The sequence below is a fragment of the Pholcus phalangioides genome, unplaced genomic scaffold (genome assembly GCF_987345545.1).
Source record: "Pholcus phalangioides strain wild (caught in Gottingen) unplaced genomic scaffold, Ppha-v1.0 ptg000007l_1, whole genome shotgun sequence".
Classification (NCBI taxonomy): Eukaryota; Metazoa; Arthropoda; class Arachnida; order Araneae; family Pholcidae; genus Pholcus; species Pholcus phalangioides.
The window spans coordinates 48,947,744-48,969,300 of record NW_028301600.1 but is presented as its reverse complement, the minus strand read 5'-3'; the positions used below and the strand labels follow the sequence as shown (position 1 = coordinate 48,969,300).

The following is a 21,557-nucleotide window of genomic DNA, read 5'->3' as shown; positions in this document are numbered from 1 at the left end:
GAACAATGAATGCTTCATAAAATAAAGAACAGAAAATGCTTCAAAAAATAGGAAACAGTAATACAAATACAAATACAACGCCACAACAGGCAAAATGCCCAACGAGGTGGCTGAGAAAAAGATGCCCATAAAAATATGGATGTCATATATTTCAAAAATACAGCAACCCAATTAAGAATGCAATTAACAAAAATTATAAACAATTATATACACATGACAAAATATTATACAATGCCCGTAAAGAATACTTATGGTTGTCTGATTCTAAGTATGGATAGCTTCTCGATTTACCCCAACATGTTTATCGTATTTCTTTTTGACGTGTCAATTGTGTTACAATTTATTATCTCCGGGAGTAAGCTATTCCATTTATTAACAACCCTATTAGAGAAAAATTCCCTGCGACACCATAACCTGGCATTGTCCCTCACCAATCGATACTGGTGTCCCCTTGTAAAAGCAGTCGATTGGCGGTGTACTAAAAGTTCATGGTCCATCCTATCCATTCCATTGAAAATTTTGAACACTTCGATCATATCTCCTCGACATCTGCGTTCATCCAATGTGAACATATTCAAAAAATGAAGTCTCTCTTCATAACTCAAGCCCTGTGTGCCAATAAGGACACGCGTAGCTCTTCTCTGCACCCCTTCAATCAAGTCTAAGTCCCTCTGTAGGTATGGTCTCCAAAACCTTACAGCATACTCCAGTCCAGGACGAACTAAGTCTCGAAAAAGCGGAAGAATGACTTTAGGAGAACGCGAAGAGACTTTTTTGAAAATGAGACCAAGCATTCTATTCGCTTTTTTGACCACCGCTGAACAATGTTCAGAAAACCTAAGCCGCTCGTCAATGAGAATTCCCAACTCGGTGACCCTAGTTGCATCCGGGATAGTGACACCATTCAACTCGTAAGAGAACCGTGGGTTGTTCGAACCAAAATGAGCGACCATGCACTTATCAACGCTAAACGTCATGCTCCATTCATTTGCCCATGCTGCAATCCTGTTTAGACTGGTCTGGAGCGACTCCCTATCGCTTTGATTCCCAATTACCCCCATTAACTTCACATCATCTGCGAATTTGCTACTAATCCCATCGATACCCTGATCGAGTTTATCGATAAAAAGTGAAAAAAGTATGGGGCCAAGGACACTTCCTTGAGGAACTCCACTTGTGACGTCTGTCCAACCAGAGAATTCCCCGTTCACCATAACTCGTTCCGACCTATCTCTTAACCACGATTCTATCCAATTCAGCAAGTTGCCCCCAATTCTAATCTCGTGTAAACGCTTCAAGAGTTTACCATGTTGGACCCGATCGAATGCCTTCTGGAAATCAAGGTAAACAACATCTACATTTTTGCTCTTACCCAAAGCCTTAGTCACATGATCATAGAAGCAAAGGAGGTTAGTTACACATGACTTCCCCTTCCTGAATCCATGCTGATTATCCGACAATACATTATTCTCGTTTATCCACTTCACAAACTGCCTTTTGATGACAATTTCCAAAATTTTCGAGAGTAAGCTCGTCAAACTCACTGGACGATAATTGGACACAGCTTCTCTACTACACTTCTTAAATATCGGAACAACATTAGCAAGTTTCCAATCCCTTGGGACGATACCCTCAGCAACACTACTCCTGTATATCTGTGCGACTGGCCCCAACAATTCATTAGCACATTCCCTGAGGACCCTGGGATAGATATCATCTGGTCCTGGTGCTTTCCTTGAACATACATTTCTTAGAAGATTTAGGACCTCCACGTCTTCTACTTGAATATCGTAATGCTTCATAAAATAAGAAATATTTATTTATTTATTTATACAATATTGTTTGGCCGAGGCCTACACAAGAGGATGCGGAATTATATATGGCAAAAGTGTCGATTGATGGTACGAGAAAATTCAGAAATCGTAGGGCAATCTACAATATTTGATGGTAGGTTGTTCCAGTCGATAATAGAGCTTGGGAAAAAGCAAAATTTGTGACAATCTGAAGAGGCAAAGATGGGCTGTAATTTTTTGGAATGATTGAGTCTAACAGAGAAATGTGAAGGTTGGATTAGAATATTCGATGTGATATGTTTTACGTTTCAAGAAACAGTGAAAGTGAATCTTCGTAAAATAAGGAACAGTAGAAGCGAATATTTCGTAAAATAAGAAACAGAAAATTCTTTATAAAACAAAAAAATAGAGATTTTTTGTATAAAATAAGAAACATGGTATACTTTATGTTTAAGGAAGCGAATGCTTCGTAAAATAAGGAACATTTAAAAGCTGGTGCTTAGTAAATTAAGGAACAATAAATGCTTCATAAAATAAGGAACAATAAATGCTTCATAAAATAAGGAACAATAAATGCTTCATAAAATAAGGAACAATAAATGCTTCATAACATAAGGAACAATAAATGCTTCATAAAATAAGGAACAGTAGATACTTCATAAAATAGGGTACAGTAAATGCTTCAGAAAATAAGGAGCATGATATGCTTCATGTTTCAAGGAATAGTGAAAGTGAATGCTTCGTAAAATAAGAAACATTTAAAAGCGGGAGCTCCGTAAATTATGGAACAATAAATGTTTCATGAAATAAGGCACCAAAAATGCTTCATAAAATAAGAAACAGAAAATGCTTCATAAAATAAGAAACAGAAAATGCTTCATAAAATAAGAAACAGAAAATGCTTCATAAAATAAGAAACAGAAAATGCTTCATAAAATAAGAAACAGAAAATGCTTCATAAAATAAGAAACAGAAAATGCTTCATAAAACCAGAAATACAAATTGTTTCATAAAATAACGGACATGGTATACTTTGTTTAAGGAAACAGTAAAAGTGAATCTTCGTAAAATAAGAAACAGTAGAAGCGAATGCTTGGTAAAATAAGGAACATTTAAAAGCTGGTGCTTTTTAAATTAAGGAACAATAAATACTCCATAAAATTAGGAACATCTAAAAACTGGTGCTTTGTGAATTAAGGAACAATAAATGCTCCATAAAATTAGGAACATCTAAAAGCTGGTGCTTTGTAAATTAAGGAACAATAAATGTTCCATAAAATTAGGAACATCTAAAAGCTGGTGCTTTGTAAATTAAGGAACAATAAATGCTCCATAAAATTAGGAACAGTAAATGCTTCATAAAATAAAGAACAGTAAATGCTTCATAAAATAGGGAACAGTAAATGCTTCATAAAATAGGGAACAGTAAATGCTTCATAAAAAAGAAGAACATGATATACTTTGTTTCAAGGAACCGCAAAAGTGAATATTTGTAAAATAAGAAACGGTTAATGTGAATGCTTCGTAAATTAAAGAACAATTAGAGATCAATAAAATAAGGAACAATAAATGCTCCATAAAATTAGGAACATCTAAAAGCTGGTGCTTTGTGAATTTAGGAACAATAAATGCTCTATAAAATAAGGAACAGTAAATGCTTCATAAAATAAGAAACGGTTAATGTGAATGCTTCGTAAATTAAAGAACAATTAGAGATCAATAAAATAAGGAACAATTAGAGATCAATAAAATAAGGAACAATTAGAGATCAATAAAATAAGGAACAATTAGAGATCAATAAAATAAGGAGCTACAGGAGCGAACTATACATGAAATAAGAAACACGATGCACTCCATAAAATAAGAAACACGATACACTTCATAAAATAAGAAACACGATATGCTTCACAAAATAAAGATCATTAAATGCAAATGCTTCATAAAATAATGAATGTGATACGCTTCACAAAAAAAATCACAATGTGTTTTGCTTCATAAAAAAACACGGTATGTGTGTGCTTACTAAAAAAAGCATGTTTTATAATATATAAAGAGTCCGATCTTTTTCATAAAATAAGGAACAATAAATGCTTCATAAAATAAGGAACAATAAATGCTTCATAAAATAAGGAACAATAAATGCTTCATAAAATAAGGAACAATAAATGCTAAATAAAATAAGAAACAATAAATGTTTCATAAAATAAGGAACAATAAATGCTTCATAAAATAAGAAACAATAAATGCTAAATAAAATAAGAAACAATAAATGTTTCATAAAATAAGGAACAATAAATGCTTCAGAAAATTGGAAACACTAAATGCTACATAAAGCAACGAACAGTAAGTGCTTCATAAAAATGAGGAATTTAAAGTATCTGTTCAGAAAGAATACGTCAGAAAAAATCGTTTTCAAACTACGGATGCATTTTTGTTTTGAAGGGCAAGGAAAGAAAAAAATAAAGAGTATAAAAAAAGCGAAAAACATTGATGCAGAGAAATGTGCGACAAATAATGTGAATGATGAGTAACGAGAAAATGAATAATAAATAACGTCAAGGAAAAGTGGAAACAGAGTATGCGTCAGAAAATAGGGAACTAGGTAATGGAGTGTATCGGGCAATACGGAACAACAATGCATCCGTAAATAGAAAACGTAGATCGCGCCAGGAAATAACGTAAAAATGAATGCGTTATAAATAGAGGACCATGGATATATGTTACAGAGGAAGCAGTTGAATGCGTCATAATGTGAAAACCAAAAAAAGTTCAGAGAGAGTTCTATTTCTTTCAAAGTACGGAGAGAGAACTTTTCAAAGTTCAGTTGAGAGTCAAACGTAGATCTTAAAATAAATAATAGTGAACGCTTCGTAAAATGAGAGCCAAAAGTAAGTCAGGAAATGAATAATAGTGAAACGCTTCGTAAAATGAGAGCCAAAAGTAAGTCAGGAAATGAATAATAGTGAACGCTTCGTAAAATGAGAGCCAAAAGTAAGTCAGGAAATGAATAATAGTGAAACGCTTCGTAAAATGAGAGCCAAAAGTAAGTCAGGAAATGAATAATAGTGAACGCTTCGTAAAATGAGAGCCAAAAGTAAGTCAGGAAATGAATAATAGTGAACGCTTCGTAAAATGAGAGCCAAAAGTAAGTCAGGAAATGAATAATAGTGAAACGCTTCGTAAAATGAGAGCCAAAAGTAAGTCAGGAAATGAATAATAGTGAAACGCTTCGTAACATCAGAGCCAAAAGTAGGCCAGGAAATAATTAATGAAGATTGTTTCGTAGAATGATAGCCAAAAGTACATATTGAAATATAGATAATAGTGAATGCTTCGTAAAATAAGAGCGAAAACTAGTTCAGGAGAAAAATAATAAAGAATTCTCATAGAATGAAAGCCAAAAAGTAGCCAATAACTAATGCTGCGTAAAATGAAAGCCTAAAGTAGGTCTGAGAAAAAAAAATAAAGAATGCTTCGTAGAATTAGAGCCAAAAAAATAGTCAGTAATGAATAAAAGCCAAAAGTAAATCTTGAAATAGATAAACAACGGTACTTCGTAGAATTAGAGGCAGTAGTTCTTGAAATAGATAATGACGAATTCTTCGCAGAATGATAGGCTTAATATAACTAACTAAAGGAATGAAAAGGTTGAATTGCAAATTTTTAATTTTTTACAATATTAATGTCATGACTCATGACTAAGTGAAAGATTTACTCTATTTTCACAATAATAAATTCCTAAATTTGCTAATTTTTTGTTAGTTTCTCATGAGTGGGGCTAGAATTTTTATGACCTAAAAACTGCTTAAAAATGCTCTTTCAAAAATGCATTTATGCCGTAAGAAACTAAATATATGCTCTATAAAACAAGATTACATTGCAATTAAAACTATTTTAAATCATCAGTTTTATTCTTGAACTGAAATTCTTCAATTTATCAACTGCCTCTATAAAATCAATAATATAAAGGTCTATCATAGAATCAGTAACATAGCTGTTTCAATTATGGTTTCTGTACCAAACTGAAAGTTTACTGCTTAAATGCATAATCCATAAAGAAAATAACAATTCAAAAAAATACTTATTTATCAATAAACTCAATGCTAAAATGGGAGTATAGCCGAACCTCCTGAAGAAAAACTGGCCCAATATAATTTTTGCCTAATAAGAATTAAATATTTGCCACTCTGGACATAATCAATTCACTGTTTTTTTAATACAAAATTCGTTTGATACAAATTTTTTTTTGTATTTTTTCGACTTCGTAACGAAGTTCAACATTATTTCGTTTTGTTTCTCTGAATTTATATCCTAGCCCTACTCATGAGGTCATAAATAAATTAACCGATCAGGAATACAGTCAAACCTCGTTAATGAGTCACTCTTGGGAGAGAAAAAAGCGGAGTGACTCGTTAAATGGAGTAAGCCCTAGCTGTGCCAATTCCTGTTTGAGGACAATTGGGATTTCCAAAAAGTGACCCGGTAAGCGGAGTGACGCGTTAACCGGGTAACGCACTAACGAGGTTTGACTGTATTTGGAAATTAAGATGTTTGTTTATTTTATACTTTCCGGATACAAAATAAAGAATGTCACACAATAACATTATATATTTATACAATAACACAACTTTCATTATCTAACCCAGGGATTCCGAAGGACGATTTCTAATGTTGCGGCGAAAGTAAAAAATTAAATTTCGTTCGTGCACCATAAGAAATGAGATTAGGATTTCAAATATCTCTTCTCCAGAGTTTGGAGTTCAGACACTTGCTTAATCTTGAGGCACTTCAATGCATCTAAAAATGCTGCGACATACTGGTTGGTATAGTCACGGCCCTGTTATTTTGTTCAATATAGTTTTTCTTCAAAATATCTCGTGGTGCTTTAGCCAATTTTACCATAACGGCACACCCATAGGCGGAGATAGATTTGAAAATCTGAGGGGGGTACGATGGTTGCTGGGGAGCATGATGAGGATGATGTCAATTCATATATACGTAAATACATTAAATCAGTCGGCTTTACCTTTGACGCTGGATGGGGGGCAATGCCCCTCCCCCCGTATCTGCGCCCAAGGTCACACCGTTTGATTATCGCCGGTAGCAATTTTCGACGCCACTTTTACAGGCCCGTCATTTGGGGGGTCAGGGGGAGGCCGTTGCCCCCCGGCTTTTGAAAATACACTAAAAATGGTATATATATAATTATAAATGCATTGAGTACATGTTCTTTGCCCTACTCCCTTGAAAAAGTTGAAATGACGGCCCTGCGCTTTTACCATAATCACCGTCTATCTTTTTATGATAATGGAAATCGAATCACGAAACATTTGAGATCTTTTTCAGGAAGAGCCGCACTTACGGGTTGTGCAACTGGTGCTGCCGCAACGGGTCCCGCGTTTTGGGAGGCCCTGCATTCACGGTAACAATAACTTCTTTCATAAGTTCTGAATTTTCATCAATTCTGGAAATCTGAATTTTCATCAGTATTCTAAAAGTAATTCTTTCATTTATTCTAAATTTTTATCAATTCTAAAAGTATTTATTTTATTTATTCTAAATTTTGCTCAATTCTGGAATTCTGAAGTTTCATCAATTCTGGAACTATTTCATTTATTCTAAATTTTCATCAACTCTGAAGCGATTCCTTGGATTCGTTCCGAATTTCCATGATTTTCATTTCCTAAATTTTCGATTCCCCTTACTCACAGAAGAAAGAAAAAAATTGGGACTAAAAGGGGCCCCCTTCTATTATTTTCGCGCCGTACGCCAAGTCTGATGAAAGCAGCCCTGTTAGCAATCTCGTCTATTGCTAAATCTGCTTTTCCATTGACTAAAGTGAGTGACTTCATCTTTCTATGCAGCAAAATCAAAGACGGTGGACTTAAAATGCTTCATTCATAAAACATTCGCACACTACGCCGATTCATTTTATTTATGTCTTTTGGAATAATTTTCTTGTTCCAAAATAAAATCCCTGTACCTTCGAAAAATTACTCCTTAATTTTAAATCATTTTAAAAAATCTAAAAAAATAAAAATCGTTGCGAAATTTTGTCCTTTAAATTCAAAGTAAAATCGGGGTCCGTTAAATCAGAAGTTTACGAATGTTTTATAAAGTGAGAGTTAATGATAGGCCTTAAATTAAAATGAAGAAGTTAATGATAGGTCTTAAATTAAAATGAAGAAGTTAATAACGGGTGCATTCTAAAAAAACAAAGATCGTGACTGCACGTGACCGAAAAATAGCGAGCGCGATCTTGTCTTCCGACTAAAATTTCTACAACTGCTCTAGTTCTCTTATGGCGGCGCCACTATATAAATATTAATAAACCTTCTAAAAAAATCTCGAGGTTTTTCGTGTGTCATCTTTACATTTCTTGTGTGGCATCATGGCATTGCCGAATCGGAGCTGCCATCAAACGCGCTATGTATGCCGTCAGTTTGGTGAGATTTACAAAGATATGCGACACCAAAGTCGCTTGAAAGTTATGCTCTGAAGTTAATTTAATCTCTTAATTGCAGATTTGTGCGACATCGATTATTTACAGGTGAAAGATGGCATAATAAATGATAAATAATCACTATAATTTTTGTAACAATATTTCTTCAGAAATAAATATTTAGTCATCTCAGTATACGAAATATGCAATTCGTGAGAAAGTGCAGTATATAGAGACTTTCTTTAAAAATAAGTTACAAGAAAATGATAGTAATGAATTTTTAACGATTGAGAATATCTTCAGAATACATCAAAATAAATATATGAAAAGATATCATTATAAATTTATTTATACTTGAAAATATGTATTGTGCTCGTAGCAGAATAAACATAAAACTATTATGTATCAGAAAATAAAAAAAATTAATATTTTATATTAAAAAAAACCTAACATAAGTGTAAAGAAATTAATAAAAAAAAATTAATGCGAGTGTGAATATTTTTAGAAGTAAAGACAACTGAACACAGCAAAAAAAATTATTCGACAATAAGTTCGACAATAAGGAACATAAATTACATTACAGATTAAGAAGTGAAAGAGCTTTCCCACACATAAAAATAAAAAATTAAAATTTGAAAATAACCGCATGAAGGAAAAGTTCAAGAATATTTAGAAATACACATAAGGCTAATTTCTCAATATGGATTGAGAGAAAAAATAATGCGTGAAAAAAATATGGATGATATTTTTATAGGTATGATCAATCATACCTAAAAATACATCCAAAAATTTAAAAAAAGTCGCGCTATTTTTTGATAGAAACACATTTTTCAAATAAAAAAAAAGATGGTTTGAGAATTTTCTTCCATCTTTTTTCATATTTCTTTACGCATGCATTATTCATATTTTTTTCATGTTATTCTAATCATATATTTATTTATTTCATATTTATTGAAGACGTTGTTTAAAAAAAATTAATAACAAATTACATTGTAAATTGTCTGTTCGGGTTCGAAGATCGTCCTCCGTTTCAGTTAGTTCTCAACGTTTCCCTAACACTAGTGGCTGGCATCATCAAGAGAATCGATAAAACTGGATCAAAGTTCGAAAATTTTGTCAATTCTCCTGATGATGCCAACCACTAGTGTTGGGGAAAAGTTGAGAACTAACTCTTGTCTTCGAACACAAATAGACCATTTTCATCAAATAATGGCTGTGAAAACCTCATCAACTAAATTACAATGTTTTCAAAAAATTATTTCAGTTGAATTCTGGGGAAAAAAAATATATTCGAAAGCCAAAATTATCAATTTTTGTCTTTTATCTTAACACAATTTGGGTTTGGATTTTTTTTTTACAAAATTATTTGCTCTTGTCCTCCGGTTTTTTTTCCCTTATAGCTTGTAGTCACTATTGTGAACAATCAAAATTAATTTTTTTGACAAAAGATGGACCAGATAACGTTTATGAGGTAGAAAAAAAAATAACTTTCCCTCTCTTCTTTATTTTCAGACCGTGAAAAGAAAAAACGAAAACATTCAGTGATCGTGATTACGGAACAGTAGTATTCCTTGTTTTTCTTGCTGCTGTAAAGTCATAGTTGAGCTGTGGGAAAAAGACAGCCATCGACCGACCTAACCCAATATAGCGAATAACCAACCGCTTTCATGAATAGGCCAGAGTTATGAGCCGGAATCGCCTAGGGAAAAACGAGCTGCTGAAAAAGGGGAAAAACCCGTAATAATAAAAGGGAAATCGCATCACGTTGTCCTACAAAACCCTATGCGTATGATATCGTCGTACGCCGGCTTTGCGTACGTTGGAAAAGAAGCAAGTCGAATCGTGTTTGAGTTTCAGTTGGCACTCGTACGTTGTATTGGTGTGACGTGTCTCGTGATACGCACGGCGCGAGATCAGCCGACCATGAACCGTAGCTGTACTCTGTGTCTGCCAAACAAACACCAGTGACCATTCGGATTCCCCGACTCTTTACACGTGTTTTTAGAATATACGTGTATTAAAAAAAATAAATAGAGAAGGTTGTGCCTGTCACTGGATTGTCACGAGTGCCTGTGTGTGTATGTGTATGCGGCTATGCCAGGTGAACTGATGGACGGATTTCACTGCAATAGTGAAAATTTTGACGTGAATTACGATCGAAATATTCATAATGATATAGGTAATTCTCAACCTATCAGGTCGTCGCAGACTTCGTCGTCGTCGAGGGTATCTCCTATTCTTATAGGAGTGCTTCTGGCTGACGAACGGATTGCAAATACCAATAAAATCAATTACTCAGATCACGTTTATAATCTCGGTGCGATTATACTCGAAAATACTGACATTTTCGTTGACGAGCTTCGGAGGACCTTGCGCAATCAAATTCTTTCACTACCAGGTACATTCAGTATACTTACGAAGCAAGGGTAAGTTAGTTTTCCATTAGTTTAAAAAATGTTGAATTTCTTCAACGAATATTTTTTAAATACCTTTTGTTTTTAGAACTCCCCAAATTAATCTCACTTCTTAGTCATTCAGTCTTGTTTGTTCTTAGAATAGAATGAAATGAATAATTAAAGTGACGTTTGATTAGATTATCTCAGCTATCAGTTGTAAAAAAATTTAAGGAAGTTAAAAGTTTTTATTTAATCTCTTTTTTTTCACCGCTTCTACTTCTCTCTATAAATTACTTACATAGCCTGTGTACGCATGTTTTATCGCGGGGGGGGGGGGGGTGGTGTTGATTTTTTACTGCAAAAATAACGCTAAAGTCTTGGCTCAACCACCTTGCGTATGCCAATATGTATATAGCTACTCATTTTTTGAAGTATCAGTAATTTTTTCATCATCTCTGATGGTGCGTCAATACTTCAAATCACTAAAACAAAATGATTACATCAGTGATTTATTTTTATAATTTCAATTTCTTTAATCGCTTTAAATTGAAATTATAAAAACTTCGAACACATTTTCTTTTAGCATACTAAAATAATTCGAATATGAACTATTTTGTTCCTAGAATACATGAACTTATAATTCACTTTTGTACTTCCTCCATGTAGAAGACAATTTTTTTTTATCTGTTTGTTACTCGCCAAAATTTTATTAACCGTACACGATGCAGGCTCTATCGACTATTGTCGATTTAAGGCATGATAGAAAAACTCATCATAGCTGCTGGTTCAACCATCTAATCAGCCATAAAAAATCAGTTATTTTTAAAATGCTATTTATAAATGCTTAATATATTCTAGTTCAACTAACCTCGTATATAAAGGTCTTACATCCGCATAACAACTCCACTTTTGATACGAGGCAGATACTATATTTATGCTATCAGAGATCGTTTATTCAATTATTACGTCAAGAATGGTATTAAAAAAAAGCTTATACTTTCTCGTGACGCTCGAAATATGAATGTGAAACCAAAAACTAAACAGCCTTCGGAAAATAAAAATAAAATCTAATAAACAAACAACAATACCGCATCTATTTGGTCGAGAACGAGGACGGAACTTCAAAGGACGTTGTCATAACGTCAAAAGTTTTGTTTTTGGACATTGGCCAAAACGAGTTCGGGATTTCGAATTGGAAAGGATTAAATATAGTAAGACTTTTTATATTTCTTTCGTTGCTTTCGTTGTTGCATTTCCTATTCGAAATATAACATTTGATAGAAAATCTTGAATTGTAAAACTTTATTTGACACATTAATCAAATTAAAGTGTTCATTCAGCTAGTTGTTTTTTTCATCGTCTTGACGGAAGTTCGCTATTACATATGAGATCCACGTGGTTTCTGTTTGTGGTTTCGCTGAAAGTTTATTAACTACTGTAACGTTTTTTATTACAGTTACTGCTGAGATGATTTTTTCGTCGCAGTAGAAAATTATTAAGAAACGAGTGACATCACTCTCATCATTAGTAGTTTCACTGTTATATTTATGTAGATATATAACTTTTTAATGAATTAAAACTCTAAAAGTGAATCGCTATATTTATAAATTTTTATTGTTATATATTTTTAGTTGATTGTTTTGGATGAAAATATTGTGAAATTAGAAGTTCAGAAAATAAGCATGCAGCGAAGCATGAATGATTTTTGCTCAAGGTGTTGCAATATTAAGCATTTTTCTTTTCCGCCATCGTTAGAAACAAATAACGTTCATCAAATGGCTATTTTATCTTTTACACGTGATGAAATGCCTTATTCTTGTCATAGTGGTGATGTCTCGCATACCAGCTACAATAGTTGCTGATAACAGCTGATAACAATTTATTTCCTTTTTGCTCCTCGCAGTACCCTTTAGCCACGTACCCAACAAAAGCTCAAAACAATAGAAAAATTCTTATTTATTTGTTTATTTTTTGAATCGATGACGTTTGAATTCCGATTTCTTTCACCGTAACTCCGACACGACAAACAGGTTGATGAATTACTTAAGCTGACTTAATTCAGTTATCTAAAAAAATGCAGATATGCAATTCCTCTTCCTGCATTTAGAATAAATGAAATTTATTCACTCATTTCTTTACTCATTTTTTTCACATTATTATGGCATACATATTAATTATTAATTTCACATTACTTATGATGTATTGTACATAAATCGTATATATATACACTGGTGTAAGAAATTAAGAAAATTTGCAGACTTGGTCGATTATCTCTAGAACTACTGTACCGATTTTAATGAAATTTGATATGTACATACATTGATACCATATAAAACAAATAACCATTCAATAATTGTAATACACACGCATAATCGTGCGTAACACTCGTTGGAGTCGGAAGGTATGAAACAGCGGTTGCAGAATAAACAAAAAAATGGATTAATAGGGGGTATGGTCCCCTCTTACAGATATACAGGTCTCGCAGCGTGATTTCATACTTGAAATAAGGCAGTTTATCATTTCCTGTGGCAATTGGTCCCACTCGTTGGTTCCCGGAGGGGGGTTGCGAGTTGCAATTGCCCTCCCCAGAGCGTCCCAGACATGTTCTATAGGGTTAAGGTCTGGAGATCTGGCTGGCCAATCCATCCGGCCAATATCCTCACTCTCTAGAAAATCGTCGAGCAGAAGAGCTCTATGTGGCCTCGCGAACTCAGGGCCAACTGCACCCCTGAAAAGGCGAACATAGGGCTCCAAGACCTCATCCCTATACCTCGCACCAGTCACAGTGACTCTTTCAAAGACATGGAGAGGTGTGCGGCGATCCAACATGATGCCTGCCCAGACCATTAAACCTCCTCCGCCATAATGGTCGATTTCGCGGACATTGGAGGGTAGGTAGCGGGTCCCCATATGCCCCAAAGCAGAATGTTTAGCACTGTTCTGCGACGAGCCCTCAACTGACTGGAGATGTTCTGCGGTAAAAATCCCCATACATGTAATAGTGGTTTTTTTTTTTTCACTTTTTCTTAAAATTCTTCCAAATTGATCTGAAGTAGCGCTAATTTTGGCGAAGATTTTGGCACATTCTGCTTTGGGGCTCATGTGAACGTACGGCGAGAATCGGTGCTTAGGCTGAACCGGGACTCATCAGTGAAGAGAACGGTCGCCCATTGATCCATACTCCAATCTCTATGCTCTCTGCACCATGATAAACGGATTCTCCTGTCCGTAGAAGAGAGCGGGACGCAAACAGCAGGTCTTCTTGCAAACAACCCTCTCTCATGAAGTCTTTTGGAAACAGTCACCCTTGATACACGGGTTCCTGTGGCTGCGTAAAAGTCACGAGAGAGCTGAGAAGCTGTAGCACTCCTGTTACGCCTCGCTATAATCGACAAATGGCGATCTTCTCTGGCCGTCGTGGCTCTTGGACGACCTTGCCCAGGCTTTCTGTCGATGGATCCGGTATCCTGGAACTGTTTCCATAAGTTACACACGACGCTGGGCGTTAAATTGAGCTCTCTACAAATCTGGACTTGAGATTGGCCTGCTTCTAGCCTCCCCACAATTCGCCACCTCATTCCATCATCTAAACGTTGGTGGTTACTCATTTTTACTGTTACAATTTGAAATTAACCGATTGCTGCAAAATAACACCAAGAAATTCGCCGAGGTGTGCTAGCGAACGAAATGCGTCAACTTACGCGTGCTTATAAAGCCTGTTTATCTACTGGCTCCGCCTACACACACGTGTACGCTTACGTATTTGACGTACAAGATTTGCATTTTTGTCTAGAAGCAGTGGTTTTACATTCAGTTCAGTTCTTTTCATGAAATTCGATAAAATATGCAAATTCTCTTAATTTATTTCACCAGTGTAGTATTTTAATAATATATTAACGGGTACTGTGGAAGTTGAAAAGGGCAGAAAAAGGGAGGGGGCAGCAGAAATTCTATGGAGAGAACAGTTCGGCCCGTACAATTCGGGCAGGAAAAACAGACGACACTGTTCACTTCAATGTATTATCGCGTTTCAAATAGTTATAATGTGAAAATAATTAATGGTGGGAAATGTGGAATTTAGTGTCATAATAAAAAAAGTATTTTATTTTTGTTACATTAAACAATTTACAAATAAACTGTGGCAACTTGAAAATACGGACTCACTGCAACAGATATTACATAAAAAATTGAGTTTCATACAAAACTATAATTATTAATTCAAATTTATTTGACATAGACACAAATGCAAAACTTACACATGACATTCTATGTACAATTGACGTTCTTTATAACGACCATGTGATATTGCGCCCATTCCGTTATAACGACCGGTACGATAAGTCCAAAATTTTGACCTATTCGATCTATGTTACTTATCAAATATTACGACCTACAAAAACCATACAATCTAATACAACGTTCCGAACGTAGTCCTATTCCTCCTGTTTCTTGCATAGAAGTGTACAATATCCGTGTTTTTCGTTTACCAAAATTGTGTTTGACCCTGATATTGGAAAATTCGGTACGTGGTGCGTGCACGTAATTAAGTATCACAATTTTATTGTTATTTTCTATGCTGATGGATTTTCACTGCACTTTCACATTATAACAAAATAAATGATATAATTTCTCATTCCGTCCAAATATGAACTCTCTTGAGAAGCTTTTTTTTTCAAATGTTCGATGTTACGACCTCCTAATATGAAGTTCATTTGTCGTTGAACGGGGGGGGGGGGGGTCATTATAGCGAACGTCGACTGCATTATCCCAGGGATCAACACAATTTGTTTTTTGTTTATATTGCATATATAACTATAAAAACAAATAAGATATTATTCAAAACTGGACTGTTAAAAAATTTTGGGGCGTATGTTTAAAGGAATGATTAAAAATTAAAAACCGAACCCACAGACATACATACGCTCATTTGAAAAACATAATCAGTCAAACAAAACAGGCTTTTACCAATTACCGTTTTTATCGTACTGATCATTATCTCCTACTCAACGAAACAGTTCGTAACAGCTCAAATGAAAGCGTTTATTCCATTTTTCGAACTTTTTATTTTTTTGAACCTCATTAAGGTAAATGCCTGCATCAACCAGGATTTACCGATTGTGGCATCCACAGCATTAGGCATGGCATGTAATTTATTTCGCCTCCCAAATTTCAATTTCTAACAACCAGCAGAAAAATGAGTCGCAGTAGTGTTTTTCTTTCCTTTTTTTTGTTTTTATCGCAAACTGTGGTGATATAATGTCAATGTCAAGCAAATAAGCAGGTGCAAAACTTCTCACATTGCATATTGTTTAATGGCTCAATCATTTCCGCGTGTCTTCAGATAAACTCTTTTGTTTGCATTGCATTTCTTTTTCTCATATCATAAAGTTTTTAAATAGTTCTACTGGGTACATTTTTACTTCTAAATTTTGAGACGGACACACTAAGGCCATTCTTGCTTGTAACACTCGCTATTCAGTTGAATTCGATGAGAAGCCTCGTGTAGAGCTTCTCTATGTGTATATAAGCGAATAAATCTTTTCTCGCTATATTCTTCCCAACCTCATCCGGTTTTTTTTATTTTCTGACCTTGGATGAGACGTTTCTTGACATAACAATACCGTACTTCCACAGTAATCTAGAAAAAAAAAATCAACTTTTTTTTTCTTGAAGAACCGGTGTTTGAAGATCATTCTGATTGATACCACAGAAACTGTCATTGTTCACCGGATGGAGCTGATAACTTTCTTAATAGTGTCTTTCGTGTGTACTCTATATGTAGTATTTACAATTTTTATAATAACATGAGCAGAATATATTCAAAAAAACTTTCTCTTTTTCCTATCGGCGCTATTAAATTATTATACTCGGAAAAAAAATTCTTCCAACGCAATAGACGTTTTCGAGATGAGATAAATTCTGTGGTGTTTGGTCAGAACATAACTCCAAAATCACATTTTTGAGATATAACTATTTTTATTGTCATTTAAAAATCAAAACTAAAGCATACACACAAATGCAAATGAAAATATCATACATCAGCATGTTGTTTAGCCGTACGCACGTATTTGTCCATTTATCTCACTTCTAATCAGCAAAACTTACTTTTAGATCAAAAAGCCATTTTTTGGAGATATCGTGTTCTGATCAAACACCACAGAATTTCTCATGGAATACGATAATTTTTGGGCAATTATTGAAAGACAAAAAAATAAAAAATTGTAACTTGAGGGATATGTGAAAGAATGTGGTTGAAATAAATGAATCATGGTGATTTACTACTTATTTGAATCTACAGAAATCTAGTAACGGTTGTGGTTCTCAACTTGAAATATTCACTTGATTGAAAGAAAGATATTAACTTCACTAAATACTTTCGAAATCATTCTGTTTTTCACTTTACTGTCGCATTTTCCTGCAGTAAAAAAACGGTTAATTTATCTAAAAAATTAGAATGTCTTATGTAATATCTACAATGATTGCATACTTGAAAAAAAAACTGAAGGTTGAAGCAAAGATAATTGGTAACTACTCGGGCTCAAGATTTATGTTATCTTACAAACGTTCCCCCAACTTTTGTTTGGTGCATTCATTTTGTTTGACGAAAAAACTGCGATTCTTTTTTTTCATCTTATCTCAGTCTGAGATAAAGCAGGCGACGGAACCGACTTTACAGGCAAATTCTTGATATAGTCTATTCAGTGACGTGAATTATTTCCTTTGAACCCTTATATCAAGGGAAAAAGTCTGTGGAGGCAACACCTGTATCCGAACTCGTGTATACTGTATCTTGAGTAAGAAGATAACGAATAATTCTGCTTGTGTGTGTGTATTTCTTTTCCTCTAAGACACTTCTAAAATAAATAAAGCTTTCAGGAACATCATTTTTGCTTTCGAAAATAAAATTAAAATTACTTTTTAATTTTACTTGGAAATTTTTTATATATAACTTGTGAGAGGAGATATTGAAAAGAGATTTTATCATTTTTCAGTTTTGAGGTGAGGCAATCAGACTTCGATAAAAAAATTCTGATATTGTTAATGTGGTTCGGAGAAATGTATAAATAAGCATAGATGAATGATATGCATAAGTGTAGATGAATGATACTGGATAAAATTTAGATTAACCAGTCATAAAATGTATAGAGTATGTAGAAAATAGTTTCTATGAATTTCAGTTAAGATATTTTACATTACTTCATTCCCAAAATAAATTTGATATCGAGATCAATTTTACACAAACAAACCTTGTCTTTTTTCAAAAGTATCCAATAATTCGGCCACTTTTTCTGACTTGTGGTCCCCGTTGGCCCACCCATCAATTGTGATATTATTTTTAGGCGTGGTAATATTGAATGGTTTGGCGACAGATCCGTACAACGTCATTTCCGCATAAGTGGAACTTGGCAATATTTAAGCACAACCATTCTTGAATTTTTTTCCTTTGTTTTTCTTTCTATCCCTTATTTTCCTTTCTCAAGTGAATAGGAGTAGTATGGGGGCTGTATCCACATCACATTGTTGAAGTTCAACTAGTACAACATTCATTTCAAACATTCAAGATTCTACTACACCGAAATGCCGAATGATTTTTTCCGAGCATACTTAAAAATTATTCTTTTGAGCCGAATAGGCCGAATACTGAATAGCACCCGAATATTCGTCCCATCTCCAGTTTATTTTAGAGTGATGATTTTTTTCACTTTCTAGTGAAATATTGCATCAGACACAATATGCTGTATTATTGATGCCATTTCATTCACCATAAAAAACTGATGCTAACGTAATAGAATTGCCACCAGCAATCTTGAAATTGTTGCTGAAAATACTATTCTGAGAAAACAAAATTAACACCAAGGATATAATTAAGAAAGAACTCTTTGGTTATAAAGGCAGGTTAGTCGGAAGTGTTTCAGACCTATGGATGCTCAGAACAGAAGCGTATGTTAGAGTGGACGCAGGCCGGGGGGGGGGGTGTGCACCATGCAAGATAAGATGCGTGTATGCAAAGGCGTGCGCAGGGTCGACCTTTGGAGGCGCACAAAAATTTTCTTCCCGAGAACTTTTGAGTTACCACCCTTCAAAAAACATATAAATGAACAGAAACTGTTTAATATAGCATATAAAGAGTATTTTCTTTAGATATTCCATCTTTTAACCGAAATATTAGATATTTTTTTCTAATTTTTAAACGGTTTGAGGGAACACGGGCCTCTTGAGCACCCCCCCCCGCGTACGCCTCTGCATGTATGCATGCATCCAAGACAATAAAATTTAAAATATTTTTAAATATTTTTGTAAAAAAAAAAATCAGCATCGAAGGAAAATTCCTTGTACTCCCGTCTCAAACCTCCTTCAAAGATCGATTCTGCGTACTCCCCTGGCTGGCTCAAAATGAAAAAAAAGTTAATTCATTAGCTAGTCAATTATTAATTAGTCAAAGTATTACAGTATTTATAAAAAAATTTAGAATCTGTTTCGCCAATTGAGGAAAATGACAAAAAATTTTGTGTACAGTATTGTTCCGTGTAGCGTGTTTTAATGAAGAATTAACTTCGTATAATACATTGCCTACGAAAAAAATGTCATAACATATTTTACTGCACCTACTTAGGTAGGAAGCGTTGTGATCTGAGTTTTTTCCCTATTATTCTGATCCTAGGGTAAGAAATTAATCAAATATTTTAGAATATACATAATGATGTATTCATCCATTAAAGGATGTTTTCTTCTTCGAAGACGAAAATGTGACTCCAGAGTGACAGTGTCAAAAACTATATTTTTTCAAACTATGAAAAATTAGTTGGAAAAGCATGAGTCATCATTCGGACACTTGGATTGAAATTCACCGAGTGAATCCAATCGTGACCAAATCGAAACCAACTAAATACAATCGAGAGCCTATCGAACTTATTCCAGAGATATCTAAACATCATTTCTGAATCCACCAAAGATGCTGGTAAAATATTGCGAATATGACCAAAAAATGTAGTTGAGATTGCATGTTGATTTCTGAGGAAGTTTAGATTATTTTGCTTTTGCCTAATAAATTTAATCCTTCATATTGCATGGAATGGGAAAAATTACAAAAACCATAATTTCAATCACAAATATGCATGAAAAACGATTTTAGTGGCACAATTTCATGTGGATACCCCCTTATAACTTCAGGCTATTTATGAGCGTAAAGGCTCAGATCTGTTCCTAAGTTTTCCATGTGCGGAAATGCACCATGCGGATCAGTCTATACACCATATTGAATATCAAAGACTTCAGGGACCTATTCAAAGTTTTTGGAGGAATCAACATAAGTTTTTTTCTCTCTCTCTCATTTCTCATCTCTTCTTTTTTCTCCTCTTTCTCATCGTTTCCGATCGTTTTTCGAAAAAAAAGTTTTCGTAGAAACTCCATGGCATTTATTTATACGCCACAACTTTGTATAGGCCGCATGAAATTTTCATTCAAGAACTAAAAAAAATGATATCGAAATAAAATTGAATGTAGCGAATTTGACTTTACCATTCAATTTTTTCTTGAGAATTTTATAATGTACATTAGGCATTACTCTGGATTAAAAAAATTGCTTTTACAACACTGTATTAAAAATAAATACATAAAAAATGCTTGTAAGAATTAATTAAAATCCCGTGAAGTCAGAAAAAAAATTTAATAGGCCCGCGGCTTTAAATTAGCCACAGAAACTGGAAATTAGTTTTTAAAGCTATATAAGTAACGGCTTTATTACGTGTAATTACGGCGTAGCACAAATACGAATACGAAGTCTGCAACAGGCAAACTGCCTAACGAGGTGGTTGAAAAGAAAATGCTAGTAAAAATATGGATGCCAAATAAAAATTTAAAAATTCAGCAACCCAAACAAAAAAAGCAATTTTCATGAGCAACAAAAAACTATGAGAAAAATATGATACATTTCCCAACATAAGAAATTATGGTTGTCTTTACCTAAGTATTAACCACCCCCCCCCCCCAGTAACAGAACCTAGAGTTCTTTGAAATACACTTATAGGCACCTTAACAGGACCTAGTAATTACTAGCATTACACCTTATTTTCCCGCAAAAGGAAAGGAGGCGTAACTCGACTCTGGCGTGCTATTCACGGACATACCAACCTTCACTCTGATCGGTGTGTTAAAGTTAATGAACTTCGAGAGATGGACTGAATTCCGAGCAGCAGGTGCGAGAAGTTGCGATCACATACCACAATATCCGATTGAGCCTTTATCTATGTATTATCGTAACTGAGACATATCTAAAAGCACGTGCGTACGCCAGTAATTGCTTTCTTTCTTTCATTATACGTTCAACGCATTAGAATTTATTTTGCAGTGAAATTACGCAATACAAACAAAGGATTGAATGAAAAAGAAACAACGTAGAGGTAAGCTCAAAATATAGCGTAGATAGCGTTTCGGAACTGGATGAAGTTTCATCCTAAGTAGCAAAGGAAATCGTAAAACATAAAATAAAAATACAAAAAAGCAGTGGTTGCGCGTTTCTGTCGTGAAGTAAAGTGAGTTCACTATAATATACAGGGTTCATAACAAACAGGGGGTATGGCATTTTACTGGCGAACCCTAGATCCTAGAGAGGTATACTTTCAATTAGGAAAGTTTCCAAATAGCGTCAGCCCGTTCGGGTTTGAGACCGTTCTCGTAAGTACGTAAGCGAATACCGTTCCCTGGTTTCCATTGCGTTGTGTTGTGTATATATAAAGTATAACCCAGGCAAAGTTTACACAAAGTAGTCATGCATGAGATTCTGGAAGTTAGAGTTTATTTACACTGTAGTTAATTGAATTAATGCAAATTGTATTTTCAGATTACCATCCTTATAAAAAAAAAATAATACATACTCAATTCAAAATAATTAACAAATTCTTCGGTTGACCCCAAAACAATTTTAAC

General features: G+C 34.3%; 1 protein-coding gene across 1 annotated transcript in view; it reads left to right on the top strand.

The window, feature by feature from the left end:
• Positions 1–10,036: 10,036 nt before the first annotated feature.
• LOC149085415 (uncharacterized) overlaps positions 10,037–21,557 on the top strand; it is a 41,208-nt gene continuing 29,687 nt past the window's right edge. Inside the window, exon 1 of the mRNA XM_089233411.1 lies at positions 10,037–10,661. Coding sequence (XP_089089537.1) covers positions 10,330–10,661 — 332 coding nt within the window. The 5' untranslated portion in view covers positions 10,037–10,329. The remainder of the gene's footprint in view (positions 10,662–21,557) is intronic.